This window comes from Pelmatolapia mariae, linkage group LG8, assembly GCF_036321145.2.
Source record: "Pelmatolapia mariae isolate MD_Pm_ZW linkage group LG8, Pm_UMD_F_2, whole genome shotgun sequence".
Lineage (NCBI taxonomy): Eukaryota > Metazoa > Chordata > Actinopteri > Cichliformes > Cichlidae > Pelmatolapia > Pelmatolapia mariae.
Window position 1 is genome coordinate 22,740,718 of NC_086234.1, and position 21,208 is coordinate 22,761,925.

The 21,208-nt window shown below is 40.6% G+C and overlaps 1 protein-coding gene across 5 annotated transcripts; it reads right to left on the bottom strand.

Moving 5' to 3' along the window:
• Positions 1–676: 676 nt before the first annotated feature.
• Positions 677–21,108, bottom strand: kctd17 (potassium channel tetramerization domain containing 17). 5 transcript variants are annotated; one of them, XM_063481588.1, is made up of 7 exons: positions 20,683–21,108; positions 10,454–10,562; positions 8,439–8,530; positions 7,691–7,786; positions 5,957–6,082; positions 5,338–5,479; positions 677–3,811 (listed from the first exon to the last, which is right to left on the bottom strand). In XM_063481588.1, the coding sequence occupies exons 1-6, from the start codon at positions 21,037–21,039 to the stop codon at positions 5,378–5,380; spliced, it is 882 nt and encodes a 293-aa protein (XP_063337658.1). In that variant the 5' UTR covers positions 21,040–21,108; the 3' UTR covers positions 677–3,811; positions 5,338–5,377. The 5 variants fall into 5 exon arrangements, with proteins under 5 accessions (XP_063337658.1, XP_063337656.1, XP_063337657.1 ...); XM_063481586.1 differs by having other exon boundaries at positions 7,643–7,786; XM_063481587.1 differs by having other exon boundaries at positions 7,691–7,789.
• Between the last annotated feature and the right edge of the window lie 100 nt (positions 21,109–21,208).

The following is a 21,208-nucleotide window of genomic DNA, read 5'->3' on the forward strand; positions in this document are numbered from 1 at the left end:
GCACCATCTGCATTTATTACTTCAACCAAATGACTGGCAGTTTTTGACTCTGTATCCATCTCATGTCATGCAGAGGAGGCTGTATTGAGGAAGCTCAGGGAGGAAGATGCTGCCTTTGTTATTGTATAGAGCAGCGGTCCCCAACCTTTTTTGCGCCACGGACCGGTTTAATATCAGACAGTATTTTCTCGGACCGGCCTTTAAGGTTTTTGCAGATAAATACAACAAAATAAAAAATACGACCAAGACAAAAACTGTGGTATCTTGTAAATACAATAATAAATGTGAATTCACTGTGTAATTGTGTAACTTTATTAGCAGTGTCCTCCTAAAATGCGCCGCAACAGAGTAACATCCTCCTCTCTGGTCGCTATGGTAACGTATAGACATTTCTTTCAAAATAAGACAACTACAAAACAAATATAAAGGGCATGAAAATATACAGAAAATGTATTCATAACACAAGGGAAAAGACCCAGGGAAACAGAGTTAACGATAAAAACCCTGAAAACCATCAATTTCACTCCCGAGCCTCAACTCTCGCAGCCTGGTACCAAACGATTCACGGACCGGTGGGCCGGGGGGGGTTGGGGACCACTGGTATAGAAAGGAGTGCACAGTGGGCTCATTGTGATCAGGGCTAAAAACAAAACAAAGACTTTGTACCTTAAACCAAATGTTTATTTTTGTTGACAATGCTGACATTCATTTACATTAAATTAAAGGAAAAAAAGAAAAAAAAAGTACATTTTCCTTTCACTCTGTTGAAGATGTCGTATGTTCAGGTCCTCATGAAGTCCAGTTTTGAAACTATCCAAACACTGATTCCTGAAGCCCGTACGAGTCATGCGTCACACATGGATCCGTTTCATGTTCACAGACAGTAAAGTGGCTCTACGGACAGCAGGTGAAAGAATCTCCAGCATCAGAGAGAAATGTTTTTCCTATCCCGATTTGATGATGACAGATGTTGGTTTTTTTGCACAGACTAATGAAAGAGCGCTGCTGCGTAGACTTTTACACATTACGTACTAATCGTACAGCAAAAATGAAGTGAGGATCAAGCAAAAAACAAACAAGGTACTGTAACAGGACATGCAAAAGGAGGTTTATACATTTAAGTGAACCAAGATGAAAAACTTGGATTCAGTAAACCTGCTGATTATACAGTATGTGCTGTTTGAGATCGTCAGGACAGTCAAACAGAAACGCTATTCTTCAAATAGAAACGAGCAAAAGTAACCCCCCCCCCCCCACGCATCTGAAAACAAACGGCCAAATTCTTCTTACAATGTAACATTCAAAAAGAAAGTCTAAGAATAAATTAGACATCAAAACTTACAAAACAATTAAAAAAAAGGTGGTGCTTTTTATACAAAACATCTTAAACCGGCTTCACCTCATGCATGCAGCTGTTTGGTGTGCACACTTACTCTTTATCTCTACAGGAACACCTCAGTAAATGCATGAGAAGACAATTACAGTAAAAACAAAAAGTGAGATTGTAAACCATCTACTGTAAAATATTAAAAGCAGCCACTTAAAAACGCATGGAATAACAGCTACGATCATGCTGACATGTCTGTTTTGCTGCTTGAACTCAAGGCACTGAATGATCCAAGTTAAAAGCCACAAAGAGAAAAAAAAAGCTGAAGAAATGAAATCTTTTGGTCTTCTCTGTTCTGTCAATATCACTGTTATGAGTATTGTACGCAGTAACTGCAGGCTAACTACACATTTAACATTTACCGTGTTCTGCTAATCCTCCTAATTAGGGATCGGGAGGATCCCACAGGTTGAGGATATGTTTTCTGTTCAGTGCTATAAATGGAAAACAAACATGGAATATTGTATTTACATCCCATTTATTTTTTTTATTTTAAATTGATTTTATTATCAAAATGTTAGGAGAGAGAGAGAGAGAGAGAGAAAAAAAAAAAAGGTTGCCGACCACGATCTTATTTCTCGATTGTCTCAAATTTGTGACCCCTGCAAACTTGTTGGCTGTGTGTTGCTGGTCAGTAGGTGTGCTGCAGGAGCTAAACAGCAGGAGGTGAGACTAAAGCTGCAGGCAGACGATGCTTAACACGGCTGCTGTAGTCTCAGAGGCAGAAATAATCCCTCTGGGCTTGAGTTAAATCTGAGAAGCACACCAAATCTTAATTTGAGGCTGAAAACAGACCGATACATCACTTACTCCACAAATGTACTTATTTATGCATCCAAGAAGTACTGAGTTGCATTTTAATGTTAGCATCTGTTCTAGAAAGTGTTTTCTTATAAGCTACATCATGATGTTGGACTATAGCAGACCTACTCTAAATTCTTATCTACATGCTTTAAAAACCTGCTGTTTTATAACTAATGTATAACCCTTTTGGTTTCACCCTAACATTCACTAAGCGCACCTCCTGAAGTTTAATAAACACCAAATGTGAGTGGTGTATTTGCTGAGTGATGCCTAGAGCTATAAGGACATTGGCCACAGTCTTGTGCATGAGTTCAAATGTGATCTGTGGTGTAGTTCTTGCATGTTCACAGCAGAGGTTGTTAAAAGTCACGTGGCTTTTTTTTTGACATTTTATTTTCAGCCATACACCTGCACTGCAGCAGATCTGCCTGCTGTGAGGCCTTTATTGGAACAAAAACAGGATATGATCACTATTATTACAAAGCTGTGGTATACCAGACTCATCCTTGTCCCCTTCCTCCTCCATGCCTGCTTTTTAAGCCTTTCCTGACTACACCAACGTCTCTAAGTCTGTTGAGGCCAAAGCAGGAACTGGATCCCAGCCATGGCAACAGACTGAAGCAACACTGCTGTTGTGCAAGGTGATGCAGGTATGCATCAGCACAAACAAGGGATATATGTGTATGCGTGCGCGTGTGTGTGTCTGTGGGCGACAATGTAGAGCAGTTTGTGTTTTCACCAGTGCAGCGTGTGCACCTTTGTAATGTCCAGAAAGTGTAAAATTGTCCCCACAAGCACATTTTTTGACCTACTTCAGTTACACAGTCCAAACCAAGAAGTGGCTATGCTAACACACAAACACACACCCTCCTGAATGACTGAGAGCAACAAATTAGTGGACTTTGAGTTGAGCTTGTGAAGATTTAATTACTTGAGTACGCTTGAAGTCATCTCTAAATAAGGCTGATATGGGTGATTTAACACACTTTTGCTCTGTGGGGTCCAGCAGCTGCTGGCAGGTTTTCTTCACAAACAAGGTGATTTTTTTTTGTCATGAGAAAACCTCGTACACAACTATGAAATACTGTCAGGACTTCAGCAGAGTCGGTGGTCAAAGACTGGGCAACGATTGCGTAAATCACTGGGATAGCTGCTTCATTAGGAAATATAATGATGCAAATCCTGTGCAGCACAGATGGGACAGCTCCTCACAGGTTAACCAACACGAGGCCAATTCTCTCCTGTCATATTAAGAATGAGCACCTTGGTTCAGCCAGATCCAATATGGCTCTTTGGTCATGATTTACTAAGCTGCACTACTGCCCTTGGCAATATAACATTTGCACAGACACAATACATGAGCATGTCTGTAAATTAAGGTGATTTCACTTTTTTCTTTTTTTAAGATGGTATTGCTCCATTGCGTTAACAGTGATATTAGACATTTTTGGACGTTTGCTAATGCTAACTAGCATTTTGTCAATGAAGTGGCAACAATGCTACGTATTGTGATGACTGTCCACGGACAAAAACACACAAATGCCATGTACAGAACATGACAAGCATAGGAAAAATAAATTCTCGTGATTTCTACATCCGGGACCCGTGGATCTGAAAAAGCTGCAAAATGAAAGACAAAAAAACAAAACAAAAACAAAAACAGACATTAGAGATTGGAAAAGTGCAGAGATAAAATCTACAGTCACTGCAAACAATCTAAGCTATGGTTTTGGCTGCGATGATGGCAATGATGATGAATATGTTGAGCAACTGAGAATAAGTGACTTAACTATCACGCATAATGACTGGAAACAACAACAAAACAAACACAGCCATCTTTGCTACTTACTACATACAAGTGTGTGTTTTCTGCTTTGATATTTACTGAATTTTAAATTGTGCATTGTGCAAATGTTAATTACACATGTGTGTGACTTTACACCGACACTGTATATGTATGTGCACAGACTGGGAAGGACATCTGAAGACTATTGCTGCACTGAAAGGTCAGAGATATTCCATGTCACAGCATTGACAATGAGAGCCCATAGAGACGCAGCTCTCAATCGATACATGTGAGGCTGTGTGGGGAAAGTGACATTTCCAACCAAGCGCCAATTAGCAAAATTCATCACATTCTCTCACACACATGCATTTTATCGAAATCTGTTTTCCATTTAATCACAGTGACAAATAACTGTATATAAAAGATGGTCTTGGTATCTTGATCACAGCTGTTTTTTTTCCTCTGAACAAGAACTGGTCATATTTGTGTCAAATTATCAGCTCACCACTGTGATTGGTGATCGAGTGCTAACACATAAACTAATAAATAACAATAAACTAATAACAATAATTATTATAATACTGGTTATTTTAAATGTTATACACAAAACATCAGTGCATGAATTAAAAAATACTGACACAGGGCTACATAACTTGACCTCTGACCCTGACCTCACTGACATTCGAACTCATCTGACATATTTACTAGTATTAATTTGAAAATCCTGCATCGCCTCAAGTTATCGTGTTCACCCCATCAGCCTTTTTACAGTTAAGGGGTAAACTGGCAGAGAAAGAGGAAATCGCTTCGTTCTTGTAGTTAGCTGCAGGGACACTACTGGCATGTTACTTTAAGAGCACATTTTGCATGCTGGTATAACAAGCATATCTGTAAATATAGGACCAATAGCAATTGAGCAATGGTGTACATAACTTATAATTATCCTAAAAATATAATACAAGTTAACTGGTCCTGTGCTCATGTTGGTTATGAGCACAAGGCCTCCATCCTAGTCAAAGTAAGAGTTTATTTTTGTTGTTTATGGTCCAAATCGTGATTAGCGATTATGCATGTTTTTTTATGTGTTACAATCATTGCAACCTTACAGTTTTCAACCAGTAATCTAAATGCAACATTCACTTTGACCAAATGCAGTTGTGCATTTGGTCATTTTAACATGGGACTGACTCAATGAAGAAAGAGCTTCAGACTGAAACAGAAAGGCAACTTTAAGGCCATACTCAATGCTGTGCCATGAAACCTCTTCTATATTTCTCATAGACATCACAGACATATAGACACACACACACTAAAATCCACTACATCTACCCACTAGCACATCTTTTGCACAGTTCCTCACCCAGTCAGGCATCTCTTTGGAACAAAGAAACATGACTCCCTCATTCTCTAAGCCACTCATTTGGTGTGGTATCTCTCCCCCCCTCTTCCTCCTCCTCCTCCTCCTCCTCCTTCGCCGCTTCCTCCTCCTGCATCTCTGCGGGCTTCATTCAGCATGAAGGAAGGAGGAGAAAATACAAAAGGGGGAAAGAAAAAAAACGCGACAGAAAAATGACAAAAATGAGCACATGGATGAGTGTCAGTGAGTGGACAGGGAGAGGCTGAGAGGTAAAAAACAGACACAGATATATATTAATATATCCACATGAAGGAGGAAGAACCAATACAGTAATGATTGAGAACTGCAGGAATGAGAGGCAGAGCTGTGTGAATGATGGAGTGAATGTGTTTGTGAATGACATTTTGAGGGGAGTGACATTTGGAGCTTTGAGTGGAGAGGCGCAGGATCAAAGCACACTCATATCACCTTTAATGAGTCAAGAGACCTCTACTCTTTCACACATCCCGCAACAAAGCAGAAATACACACATACGAACACAGCTAACACACAGTTTAGCAGCTTCTCCCCATAGTGTATTTTGAAATATACTTGTGTGTTTATGCAAAATATCGAGACTCACCTTGGTTTTGTGACTCTGCTCTGTTCCCAGCCCAGACCCGGCCGTGTGGAGCTCCTTCGATACGACGCACAGGAATTCAGCCTGATCCTCTGTTCCATAGCTGTACGACGAGCCGATGTTCACCATCTAGAAAGAAAGAGACGCAGATGCAGAGAGATATACAGAGCAGAGAGGGACAGAAACAAAGACACACAGTGAGTATCATGGGGACTTCCAGCGCAGGAGACAGAAAGTGGAGATCCCATACTACAGCTAAGGAAGGGTTCTTTTGCTCATGCATGGCTGGGGGACGGGGGAGGACGCAGCAGTAGATTCAAGCGTTGTGTACTTGTGGAAACAGCAAAACAACTGCGGGTCAGCTCTGCTGAAAAATATATGAAAATCATAGCTGTGCAGCATGCAGGGGAGCCAAGTGCTAAAGCAGAGGAGTGGGGGAGGGACACAGGGTCTGTGTGCAATTTTTAGCCTACAGTGTTGTAAAGGCTGGCCAGTTTAACGCCATGAAGTCTAGAATTATTAAACATAATAACAGGTCGACTCTGGAGATGTGGCCAATAACAGACTGACATTACAACAGACAAGAAGGCGTGTTTATTTGACAGAACTGGTTATCCAAAATCAGTATCATCATTTTAAAACTAAAAGTTTACGATTACTTTAAGATTACAGGTTCTGGGACTAACTCACACGGACTCACTAGATTAAAGGGGCTGTTTAATGGCTCAGTCATGCTAGAGTACAAATTAAATGGCAACCTCCTTGCAAACAGGCGACAAAAAAGGTTGCCCAGTGACTGCATCGAATTCAGCGACAAAATGTAAGTTGGTGTGGGGACTAAGGGTTGTCTGGTCCCCATAGGTGTCTTTAAACAGTCGTTGACTGCAATCGTGCTCAGATGTTTGCAAATAACTGCTGTCTAATTTATAAAAGGCAGACAGATTGCCAAAACATTGCAATCAGTCTGTTGGTCTGAACTGATGAGTGCAACTTAGTTCTGATGAGTCTATTTGCCAGACGGGGACTTAACTAAACTTGATGTAATTTGGTTATTCCTACATTAATGCGATGTTGCCGAGTGCCTATCATCCTGCAGTTAACCTCTTGTCCTGGAGCAACTACGCTTCCATTTATGGAGGAACTTCTGAATTTCTTTTTGAATCTGTGTGGTTCTGGTTGGACTCTGAATGCAAGTAGTTACTATGAATTTCTATTTATTGTGGATTTCTGTATGCACAGCAATAGCTTTGCAGGAGTTGGACACAAATTTGTGATTTCCACTGATTTGTCACAGTTATTTGCCATATTATCACAAACGGATGACACATAATTGCCAACTTCAACCTATTCAATCACAAATTCACAGCAGACTGATAGAAGGTTGACTTTGAAAGAAGTATTTGGAGACCTGGTTCCCCAGCTTCCAAGCAACCATTTCAAACTCAACAAGATTGCCAGTTCATGGCACATGGATGTAATTATTTTGCATGTGCTGTTGTCTCCAACCACTTTTTTCTCTAGTGTCACTGTAACATTAGGCCAGCAAATCAAGAACTAGACTAAGGGCATAATCTAGGATTTAATGGAAAGTTCAGATTGGGAATGCAAACAGCAAGGCTCGGGTCAGGACCGAGGGGTTAGACCAAGGGTCACGGTTAAAGGGTCAGCAGCAGCGTGAGTCCAACCCACAGTCCAGAGCAGTCCGGTGCGGGGCTTTCTGCAGGCGCGCACGCTGACCTGCTCAAACTTCCAGCCGTCCGACATCGTGGAGACCATCTGGGTCAGCTCCTCCTCCTGGCACTGCAAAACTCGGTAGACATGCTTGGGGGGCACCTGCTGGAATAAAAGGGTGAGAGAGGAAAGAGTTGACGATGCAGGAAATGAATGAAAAGGAAGGTGCAACCATTTCCAGAGATACAAAAAGGGAAGTAAATACTGACACTGCTAGATTGAATTCTATGAATTTTCCAATAAGGTGCAGTCATTTCATATTGCATAACATTCAATGCTCTGGATTACCAAATCCTATTTGGGCAGTTTAAAAGCCAGCACCACTATTTTCATATTTCTGCACAATATTTAACCCCGCTAGGCAAACACGAGCAGTGAGTCCAGTAAAGAACAGTAGGATAAAGGGAGAGTGGGAGTATGTTTGAGAGGGCAGAAGGATTATATAAAAGTGAGTCCAACCATCCCGAGAAAAACAAAGAAAGAAGAGAGAAGGCTGATGTACAGCAGTGGCCTCTTTATAGAAGCACCCGGGGGAACAAAATCATTAATAAAGGCTGAAGCACTGAAACGCTCAAACGTCTATATCCTATGACCCCAAACAATACTGCAATATTTAGCACAGGACATGTCAGAACAGCTAAATACAATAAATATTATATGTTTCAAGAGTAATAATACAATCAACATAAATGTGATATACTGTGTTTTATAGTTGGAAGCTCAGTGATTCACTGTTGACAGGTTGTGCGTTTACCTGTGTGGCTTTGGAGTCTCTCTCTACGATCCTCTCTTTAATCAGTTTGATGAGCGGGGTGATGTTGTAAAATTCGGCCTCCTCCAGGACACCTGGTCACAGAAGAAACACTCAACTCAGCTGCTGTGTGACACTGTAGTGCAACATTTCCACGCCAGATGACCTCAGCTGCACCCTAATCATGTTGCAAACCAGTTCAAGTAAACAGAATATTCTTTAAATATTATTGTTTAATATTCAGCTAAACATCATTCATATTTCAACCACTGTATACTCCTTTAAGCTAACAATTTTTAATTCTACTTTTGTCCTTTATAGAACATATATTTAACCACATCAGTCTACTATTGATTATTAGTCCTGGCCATCTGTTAACCATTACTGTCAACTAGGGCTGGGCCATATTATACCGTTCACGGTAATACCGGTACAATGTTAGGCAACGATAAGAAAATGAAATATCGCGATAGAATATGGGTAAAACGCGCATGCGCAGTTCCTTTGTTTTCATACGCACATGGCCGATTGTTGAGTGAAACGGATGAACCAGAATTGGTTTGTAAAAATGGTGCAACTTCAGTGATGTGGAATTGGTTTGGCGTTTGTCCCTCAGATACACAACAAAGCACATTTTTTTGTAGAACATGCAAGCGGGCCGTCGTTATTGCCGTATTTGTCGGACTAAGGTGCTCGTAAATCTGGGAGTAATCTGGATCCTAAACTCCGTCTGCTTCAGGTCCCAAAGTCAAACGAACACTGCTGCATCACAGAGTTAAAAACTGTCTAAATTCTTTCATCTTTAATAAAACGATCAACATTGCTGCTTTACCAGGTGTAACTATGAAGTTTAACATCCAGGCATCCATGAAAACAGAATTTATTACATTTAACGGAGTTAGAAGTTAGCAGCATGTTCTGACTGAGAGATTTCTGAAAAAATTCAAACGTACAGCTCTGCTGTGACTTCCGACATAAATGAACACAGGAAACTAAACAGCAGTGACGTTTGTAGGGTTACTGAAGTTGGGCTAGGTGGTATATAATGATGCTACGTGATCGCTAGCGACACAGCTATGTTAGCATAACATAAACAGTGAAGCTGGAGGATGAACGCTAACACTTTTCCACTCGATAAAAGTTAACGTGAAGGTTCCTGATGGTTAGAGACAAATGCAATCGCATGGCAGGATGCTGTAAACGGACCAAACTTCAGTCAGGAGAACTGAGATAATCCATCCACAATATGAGGTTAGTCATTAATATACTGCAACAACATGGGAATAGAGCAGCTGTGATAGAATACAGCATTAATGAGTCAATGGTACAGAAGTGGAGGAAGCAAGAAGAATGAGTTGAGTAGTTTGATTTATCTGACTGCTTTGTTTTGCTTAATGTGCCTTATAATCCCGTGCACCTTATGGTCCGAAAAATACGTATTTGACTTTTTTATTTGGCACACTGCAGTTTAATGTTGCAAAGCACCTCTTTTTAACTTCAGTGGATATTACACATGGTTATGCTCAGGATATGTCAGCCCATTTCTACTGGAAATGCTTTTTGGTTAAACTTTCAGGAAGGAATTTGCATTTGCACTGTTAAATCTTTATATAGCTTTAATGCACATAAAAACAGCTTTTTGTTTAAGTGAAAATGAATGGATGGTGTTTTTTTTGCGCTAGTAAAGTTGTGGAGTTGTATTTTGTCTCGCATCAATTATATCGTCAGTTATATTGTTATCGCAAATTTTCAAATATATATCGTGATAAATATTTTTGGCCATATCACCCTGCTCTGCTGTCAACCGTTTCTTAATTATTCATTAACTGATTTTAGCTACCTCAGTAGGAGACTTATACATTCTTCAGACATACCAAATCTTCATATAAAGTGCACAAATTCAATTAAAATCACAAAAGCAAAAGAAAGGCATCAGGGAAAAATTGCATCATACTGCAACAAACGTGCTAGTATTATTCTTATTTCTACTGGCAAGCAAATAAGACAATCATGCAGACCTTCTTCAGCGAGCTCCTTGTTGTAGACCAGTTTGCCATGCCGCAAGTAGTTGAGGATGGGGCCAAAGTAGGTAGGATCCCTATCAATTACATAAGCTCCAGTCTCATCCTGTTACAGAAAAGAGTCAGAGACAGACAGAGGATAGTCCATTATACCATTACTGCATTTTTACAACCTTCATAACACATTTCCTCATGTTATGAAGTGCGGAGTTTTTATTTTTTTCTGAAGTAGAGTGGTATTCAGTGCATGTGATTCTGTCAGAAGCAATGTAGATGGTGACATGTTGCTCAAGAACTGTCTGCAGTCACTCTTCTGTTTTTTGCTTGTGTTTTACTACCATTCACACTTGTGCTTCTTTCTTTATTCACCTCTTCTCTTGGTTTCACTTCGTGTGTGCATGTGTCTGTTGCACTGTGCGCTCCACTGTGTGTTTAGCCTGAGACTGAAAACTGAACTTTTCAGATTTACTCTTGTAACAACAGCTGTTTTTACATGGGAACTAGTGCTGGGCGATATGACGATATATATCGTGTGGACGATAGAAAAGTGTCTATCGTGCCATTTGTCTTCTATCGTTTCTATCGTTTCTAACCCGAATTTTACAGATTATTACATAAAATATATCATTAACCCTTTACAACCGGTCGGAGCAGGCACACTCCGTTTTCCCTAACTATTTTTAAATCCCTGTAGAACTGGAATCACGTAAGGTAGCGCAATAATGTTTTTTTTGCATATGAAGCCGTAGGAGTTGTACTTACATCTTATTCCATTAGCTTGCCCTAGGTCACAGTTTTCTTCCACATATAGCTTTGCAAAAATTGCATAAAAAGCACTTCCAGCAACAAAAACATAATATTCCAGACTTGCAGCAACAAAAACATAATATTCCAGAAACAGGCTTTGCCGATCCGATCAGCTGTTCATAGCTTCCTAGGTTGGAATATAAGTCAGCGCAACTATCGCATGTCTGCCATTACCTGTCCGAAACCGGAAGTGACGTCATTTTCGCGGAAAATGTAGTTTTTTAAGCTTCAAAGCCTATGTTGGTGTTTTTAAAAGTCATGTTTGACTTTATGTTTTTCTGTATCGTTTCCGGGATGCTTAGAAGTCAAATTACACTGTTGGAAATAGTTTATTTTGATGCACATGCTGTGTTTTTGCAAATTTGCATTTATTTATTTTCATTTTTCCTGTAGTATATAAAAATTAGTGTATCTCAAACATAAAACTATGAACACACTCAAAATAAATTTCTCGTGGTTGGAAACTATTTTGTGCAACTTTTTTGTATTTACAGTTTTGAGGGATAAGCCTCTTAAATTTCTCTAACTAGAAATATATGTAAAAAAAAAAAGATTTTCAATTTTTTTGTAGTTTATTGCACTTTTTTGCAATTTATGTAGTTTCTATGGACTTAATGCATACATATTATTAAAATTTGGGCTATAACGGTTGTATTGATGTATAGCAACTTGAAATGCTCCCACAAATGGCACTACAGCATGTAAAATGTAAAGATAAGCTCTGGCGGACTTGGTTCTATCGTAGGTCTTAAAGGGTTAAATAGCCTGTGGCAAATATATTAGTGTTGTCTTCTCACTATACATACTCTGAACTTTATGCAAGAGAAAATAAAGTATAAAAAAATGATATTTTTTGCAAAGAAACTCTGTCTTGTGGTTTTGCAACATGGTACTGCTTTACGTGCACCCGGATTTGCGACATGCTTTACGGTAACTCAAAACAAAGACTGCACCCTCTCCACTCGCTGTTTAAAGACTGCATACTTTCCAGATGACCACAGGTCAGGTGGTATATCGTGATATATATCGTTATCGTGATATAAAATAATTCATATCGTGATAAATATTTTTTCCATATCGCCCAGCACTAATGGGAACAAAACAAAACAAAAAAAACCTACTGGTTACTGGAAGTCAGCGTAAACTGTGTGCTCATGTGTGTCAACAGCCTACTTCACTTGCACCTCCAGGCTACATGTGCCAAGCTTGCCTGGCTGTTATGTCATGACTCTTATCCCTACACATATACACTCATCCTCCCCGTGCTCTTCCCCATGATGAATGCTTGAAGCACATCGCCCTTTAGAGTAGACTTCACAAAAGAGCCATTGCTGGAAAAGTTCAAAAACCTGCCATTAGGAGATATACAGGCAAAGGCATATAAATTGGGGGGGAAAGGGGCGGGACTTGTTGGAAATAATATGATTTTCAAATGCCGAATTCCTCAGCCCAATAAACATAAACCATTATCTCTTGATAAGAGACAGAGTGCATCAGAGTTAGCTTTTCTACAGATTTAACCATATACCAGCATTTGGCTGGTGCTATATACAGAGCTATTCTCGGTCTCCATATATAGACTGAAAGGACAGTTAATGCAGTAAGTCAATGAGCAGGAAGATATCCAGCTAGATAATGAGAACATGCTCCTGTCACATGACTGATTCTTTTTCTGACTGCCTGCTCAAGCAGTAACAATCTTGGCCTGTAGCAACATCTTGTGCAGATGGATGTTAGCGCTTTTATTTGCGAGTTCTGCATGCACATGCACAACACAGCCCACTATAAGAGTAAGTTATATGGTCAGCAATATTATTGCTGCTACTACTACTACTACAACTACAACAACAAACAAACAACCCTCAGAAACAGCAGCACTGCTGGTTAAGCTCTAGCTCTTTTATAGTAGCATTTGCTGAAAACGGATTGTGAGGACTGTAAACACCAGTGCACTCCTCAGAGCACTCTGTAGGATGGAAGGATAGCTAGGTGAGGATGGATTAGATGAAAAATAAAGGGGGTAGGAGGACAACAGAAGATCAGTAGAGGACAAAAGATTAAAAATGCTATGAAAAACAAACAAACAAACAAGAAAAACACCCTGGTTTGGAAATAGGAGGTAAAGGAAATTTCTTTGTATTAAAGAAGGTTCAAAGAAACAGGTGGACACTGTCACAGACATGGGAGAATAAGACATATGGGCTTTACACATTTGTGTGTGTGAGCAAGAAAGCATGGAGAGATCAGAGTTGAAGACCAAGAGGCACCGTGTATAAACTGAGCGCATGTTAGGAGAGTATGCGTTTGTACTGAAAAACAGTGATTAGAGCGTGAAAGAGCTGAGACTGCAGCTCCGAGCATAAACAGAGGTACATACAGACACACTCAACATCCTAAATGAGCAGAGCTGCAGTGGAGGACAAACTGACGCCTCATCGACGTGACTTGACTTGACAGTGTGGCCATAACAACACGAGGGGAAAGCTTTCTGAATTGTGTCACAGCCATCACTTTAGTCTTCCTGTCTTTCTCCATCTGCTATTCGTTGATTTTTAGTATTATTACTCTTACTATACAGGTGATATAGATATATCTCTCTCTCTCTCTCTGTCTATCTACTGACTGGATGCCAAACTAAAGCACCAGCACCTCAGAGAAAAACAAATTAGCACATTTCCCTTTGCACTTCATTTACAACCAAAAACGTTGTGTACATAAGAACCAAACAAGCAAAATAAATCCAGTCATGACTATCAGTCCATGCTAATGTAAATTACACTGAATTGCCTGGGTGTGCTATTTTTCATTGGCTGAGCAAAACAGGCATTTTAGTTTAGCTTTCAGACATTTGATCCTTATGTCTTAAGTATTTATAGCAATTGTTTATTACAGTTGCATAACGCATTATGAAAAACTAGAATGATTTTCTCTTTACTTCACCTCATGTTCTGCTCCACTCTGTGTGTATTAGTTTCACCATGTTACACACAGTGAAACAGTAAGCAGAGGATCACAGCAGAAACAATAGCAGGGACTCTCTCACTGAGCTAAAATGAGTATGAATAAAGTACAGAAATAACAAAATTTTAAAAATGGCCTTTTTTGTGAGAGGTCACTTTCTCAGTTTCATTATTGTGGGAAGTCCAACAGACTCAAAAGGGAGGGAATCAACAGTTACAACATTTAGGTACTCACTAGTTGGTGAGTTAATGGTTTACACAACATTTGTTCAGGGAAATAAGATGCGACTCTACAACACTTCCCTGTAGCGGTAAGGACGTCCAGTAGCCCATCGCCTATAATCAAACAAAACCCCATTCACCTTTTAAAACATGCGCACAACAATTACCTCCTACCTAGGGATGGGTACCGGTATCCGGTGCCATTATGGCAAGGCGAAGCGGTCAAAAGTCTGGCTGTACTTCACATCAAAAGATGCAAACTCAGCAGCCTGCAACAAGTGCTTTAAGGTGATACTGTGAAAAGGAGGTAACACCTCGAATCTGATGAAACACCTGGCGACGCATAGCGTTTTTTTTTTAAAGCCGAGAAATGCACCGTATTTGATAGCTTGCTGCAAGACCAAGCACCGAGCACATACTGCGGGTGTGGTGCCTGTTATCAGACCCGGAGTTAGCAACATCCCCCAAGAACCCGAAGAGTAGAGTCCTGGCCCCTAGCCCTGCCAGTGTAGCAGAAATGATGACGGATGATGATGGCAGCAGCAGCCGTTCTTCTCTGCGTGAGTGGCTTAATGTTGTTCGTGTGTAATTTACGTTGAGTAGGCTAACCACGTTATTAAATGAATGCACGTAAGGTGAACTAGCAAACACCGTCGTAGTTACATGCGGCTGTCTTCTTGTTTAATAGAGTGATACCATATATGCCCTATAGCTGCAGAAAAGGCTAACATTGTTATCTTTTTACAAAAAAAAAAACAGCTAAACATGAGAGGTTTTAGGACAACGTTTGTGTTTTCCATTGTTTAAGCACGGGTTCCAACCAAAGGAGGTATGTTGTATCAACAGAAAAGGCTAACTTGGTTATCATTTTGCAGAAAAAAAAGAGACTTCTAAAAATAAAAACATAAGAGGTTTTTGGACAAAGTTTGTGTTCTCCATTCTTTAAGCACCGGTTCGAGCACCATTTAAGCACCGGCACCGTTTCAAAAGTACCGGTTTGGCACCGGTATTGGATAAAACCTAAACGATACCCATCCCTACTCCTACCTATATCTCAGTGTTAAAAATACTGAAAGGTTTATTTTTCCAACAAATTGTGACCTAATGCATTTATCAGGTATGCCAGGCTCTCAGTGCATCTCAGTATATGCTGGCATACAGAGTCTCACAGCAAGTCCAGTTTCTTTTTCTACACTGTACTCCTTGTATTGCTGCTATAATATCTGTGCAGTTGAAACTATTAAGTATAACTAAGTATTATTATTACTATTAGTAATCCTCAGTCTTGGTGAAAATAAGAGATAACACATTCCTTTTTAGCCTGTCTATGAAATTCTGATATGAATGGGGGCAGGAGTTGTGATAAAACTCTAGAAATAAGTGTGATTTCTAATTACGGATCAGCCTAGTTTATGGTCTGTGGGATCACAGATGGCCTAGCTAAACTACTGACTTCTCAAGTGCCAGTGACACTTTTCGTGTGGGAGGCATGAAATAAGCTTGGTCGCATGTGCTTTATTTTTGCAAACTTTCCCAAACAGCAACTACACATTTGTAAGCATGTAAAACACTGCCCCATCCTGTAGTTCTGACTTATTTTACCTCTATATGTATCAATCTAATTATACAAATAAGTTTAAGGAAACAGGAATAGCAAAGAAAGTTGTGAAATCCTGCCATGGGATATGGTTAAAACACCCACCAACCTCTTACTGTGTTACTCAGCCTTCAATTTGTGCATTTTCAAGTTTACAAGTTTAAACAACTCTGAAGCAAAAACCTTGCCTCTAGCATTTTTGAGAGGCTGTGTTGACACTGTGGGATGAGACGGGTTTTGTGGACAATTAAAGTTAATTAAAAAAAAATTCATGCGTATGTGCAAATAATCCCTAAACCACAGAACCTCTCTGCGTTGTTATGGCCCACAACCAGTCATCCTGTTGTATGTGTTCCTCTTTAGCGAAATGGTGTAATTGGCTTGGGATGGTGCAAGATCATCCACACTGATAAAGGAGGGGAGCCCTGGGTTTGGTTGGGTGAGGAGGTAGAGCATTTTAAGTGCCAGTAATCTCATTAAAACAGTCGCACGGAGACAGATTGTAAGCGTCTATGTGGAGGTTTAAAAAAAAAAAAAAAAAAAAAAGACAGACAGGAACTCCTAAGTGCAGACATGCAAACGTCTGAGAGGGAGGGGTGGGAGGATTGTCCAGCACCTCAAAATCAGCTCCTCTCTTGAGCAAAAGAAGAAACACAGGCTGAAGTGCTTTTAACTGATTTGGATTTACAACGTTCTGTGTGGTAACTAACTCGTTCTGGCTCGTTTCAGTTTGATGTTGGCCAGTTAACAAAGTATGCTGACACACAAAAAAAATGGTGAGGCAGCGCTCGAAGGATACCCGGTGTTGCTCCAAACTGTAGAAGTGTGATATTTGCAGTCAGCTGATGAGATGACGTGACCTAGTTTTAGCAGGCAGTGTCTGTTTGTTTGGTCTCCAATATCAACTTTCACGTCTTAAGAAGTTTGACAAGCTGAGAGGAACAAAGCGCACTCACTGTTAAACACTTCCTTTAAAAAGAAAGACGCAGATTTTGTTTTAGAGGAGGCTAAATTGAGCCAGATATTTTCAGACCAACTGTGCACCAAATCTGCTCCCTCTTTCATGCAGTCAGCTGTTAAGATCAGTGCATTACTGATTCACAAGGTCCTTCAATTTGTCCTGCATTTAATTCTGGGAATAATAGCACAAATAATTACTGGTTACTCAAACTCTTTTTTATTTTTAGGCTACTAGAGTTGAGCCCTTAATCTTCCAAGAATTACAGTTTCTTTCCTGACTTTGAAAATTAAGAATTCCTGGGTATAAGACAAAAACATTTCTTGTTATCACTGCAGTATTAACTTAAATAATGGATTAAGTAAACAAGGACTCAGGACAGACAACAGATGATACGTTTCTAGGATCTGGCAAAGCCTTTATAATACCCCGAAACACATCTCTCTGTTAAGTCCATCTATAGAGCACTATGTTTTGCTGTATAAACATTAAACAATGACTCAGATCGTTACGCCACCGTGCTCCTCTTGCTCCCAACTCCCAGTTCACTGAGGATTCAGAGTCTCACTGACAGCTCAGTTCCTGTTTTTGAGCTGATAGCAAATGGGTAGTAATCAGAAGAAAAAGAAGTTTACTTAAGTATTCTTCTCCGTGGTTTGAGATTCAGGAGTTTGTGATACAATGCATAAATTACAGGGCACGAGCAAAAATAAAAAATAATAAAAAAAAGCATGAATGCAAAACACAGAGTGAGTCAGCTACCAAGAGCGAGAACGCAGAGAGGACAAGAAAATAATACAGGGAGGTAGAAAATAATGAGGAGGAAGGAGGGTGTTGGTGTGCGTCTGAATATTTGTGAGACACACAAAGAGAGATTACATGTGTGTCATCAGGCAGTGCGGAGAAAGCTCCTGTCAGGTCACAGCTGAAGGTCACACAGGAATATTCTTTCCATAGCGCCCAGAGGTGCAGCAGGGGAACAGTCATCACTGCTGCGCACCACAATCCCACTCAATCCTCTGCGATTCTTATTTCTGGATCTGTCGCATATTCAGTTTGTAACCTGCTTCAGTGACTGCACATGTAATAATAATAATAATAATAATAATAATAATAATGATAACGGCATAAGCGATGTGGCAAATCATCAAGCCACATCTTGATCTTAAAGGGAGGCTCAATTCTAATCCTAAGCATGACTTGATGCCGTTTTCCCCGCTGGTTTAGTATTTGTGTCACAGTTTGGGACTGAGGTGAATACCACATGTAGTCGTACACTATGAGCAGCCACTAAAGATTCAAACACCAGCCTAAAATTCCCCTGCTCTCCCGCATTTCCTATTTTTCCTGTAACAGTCACAAAAAAAAGAAAAAAGGAAAAAAATCTTAAAATAAACCTTTCTAAAGGTCAGGAATTGACTGGCAGGTGCACAATGTTCTAAACTGAAACATGACATGTACTTTTAGAAGGGTGAATTTCTTTCTATTTTGGTCCACTGCTGTTCCTGACTAAAAAGTCAATTCAGTCGGGACCACTATAATCAAAAGGAGATCGCCACTTCCAGCTGCAGTAATTTGTATTTGATAGCATGGCTCTGCCCTTACGCCATGTGCATACATGGAAAGCTGGAGTGGAGGCAAGAAGAGCAGCAAGATCTCAGCACAGAACAGAGCTGGCAAAAACCCCGCTAAATACTCATTTAGTCTGATACGGCATGAAAGGAGAAGCTGGGCAGAAGGCGGATTGCATAATGGCTTGCAGGTGCCCCACAGCTGCAAGGGGGGTTAAAACAGGTTAGGCCCCAGTCATATAGGCTTAGATACCAGTTGGCGATCCCCAGTTACGGTCTGGTATACTAGGTTACTGAGGGAAAATATACATTCCCCAGCTGGTTGATGAATGGTTGCTCACAGCAGCTACTCAGTGGTTAATTGGCGAGGGTCTGCAGACAAATCAGCATCTTCCATAAAAACTACGAGCAACTGCAGCAATCTGCTATCACCCAAAAGAGCCGCAAGGAGGGTTGTTTTTTTTTTATGAATCAAAACTAAGCACAAAGTCAGGAATGACCCTTAATGACTAATCTAAGAATATATTAAAATATATATCTATATCTATATCTATATATCTATATATCTATATATCTATATATATATATATTAGCCCCAGGATTGTTGTAATTTGTCTGAAATGTTATGTATTGGTTCACAAAATAAATAAATAAAAATTCAAGGAGTGCTACAACAAATTATTGATTTACAGATTGACCTACACAATTAAACATCAAATCATTTAAAAAGTGAGAAAGAACCTACGTAGTTTCCTATAGTCTATGGTGATGTGGTGACAAAGTATTTGCAACAAGAAAAACCAAACAAACGCTTATCGATCTGTCAGCCGATTAACTGAATATTTGCAACCCTACTTTTAAATTGCTAATTTGAATAACTAATTAATATCTCTGGAGTGCTCTGCTGGCCCATGAGTTTAATACATTCACCATGTAATTGTATCATCACAGGTTTGTGTTCAGTCAAGGTCTTTTATTAATCGTTACCACCTGCTTCATTTCCTGCCAGCTCTCTGCTGTGCTACCTAATGTACTGTAGTATAAAATTACACACCAATGATCAGACAACTCCTCACCCCCTCCTATTTACTCCAGAAACGCTAAAATTTTGGCAACATGGAGGTATTCACCTGCCTGCAGCATTGTATCAGTTTACAGTGGGCTGTGGTTCACGAGGAGGACCCCCCCCCCCCTCCCTTTGTCATACCCATGCATATCAAAGTCCATGCAGCATAATAGAAATCTGCATCATTCATGAGTCTTTCAAGTCCTTTCAGTCTACATGTGACAGCCAGACTCTCCCTCTCTCTTGCTCTCCCCATAAGATGCCAGCTGTACAGCTACCAACTGTGTGGCTCCCTGCAGAAGAGGAGGCACGTGTTCATCCATCTGACCCAGGCAACATTCACACCATGAAATGATGCACAGGCACATGAAGAAAAGCAGGAGAATGGAAGTGCTTCAGACTGCACGTATATCTCCTGGTTAGTGGGCTGCTCCATGCCGATTTGGAGCTGCAGGCGTGCATTTCCGGGAGAGGACAGAGATGCAAGTTTTAGGGAAATCAGTACTCATGTTGGAGTGATATCATGGGAGACAATTCCGTACTTTATGGAAACAGATGCACACGCATTTTATAGAAAAAAAAAATCGCCATTTTAGACCAAAGCAGTAAGCCCGTTAAGATAAATCGAACCAATCGTGTGTTAACAGATGCCTCAACGATCTATGCTGTTGTTAACTTCAAACCGCTGCAGATAGCAGGAGTGTTATCAAGAGATCAAAAACCGCACCAGTGTCTCTGTTCTTAACAAATAAAACTGCGTGCCACAACACGAATGTTGTGCAACGTCTATTGTAATGTACTGTCACCATATTTGTTTGCATAGAAATCTGATATATGGCACAATGTCACTTGCCAGTACCCAGAATACTAAATAGCGTCTGAGACAAAGTAACTATCAAACTTAAATGCTCACAGGACTTTGAAACCATCACAAAGACAATAAGTGGAGGAGGTGCAGTCCCAGCTCACCCGCTGCTGTGACAAAGTAATAGTTATGTTTCGCCCGGAGCGAAGCACCGTTCAGCGGGGATTAAAGCGTCCTTACCGTGTCCGAGTGCAGGTCCTGCTGCTGGCACAGCCGGTACAGGAACGAAGTTTGCTCCTTGAGGAGCGTCTGCCGCGTCGTGAGGAACACCGTACCGCCAACGTTGAGCCGAACCCACTTCCCGTTGTTCCCCCCGTTAGGGTTGATAACCGAGCCGTTACCGATGCTCTGCGACGCCGTCCCGCCGGATTCTGTCGAGCTGGCGGTGGCAGAGGTCGCGCTCTCTCCCGCCTCGCTGTCTTTGTTGTTATTGTTGTTGTTGTTATTGTTGTTGCTGTTGTGGTGGTGGCAGCCGTGGTGTGTCGGCAGTGCAGCGGCGTCCGCCGGTTCCCGCTGGTCCTCTGCCGTCGTTGCCATTTAGGAAAAAAAGCAGTTGGACACAGACCAGATATGAGCGCGGTGGACCCCGGACTGTTGCCTCGGCTTTTTCTCTCAGCTATCCAACCGAGCATGCTCCGCCCCCAGAGTGCCCACTCAAAGCAAGCTGGTTAAGTTACAGGAAGTTAACCACACTATGTCCCAGAGA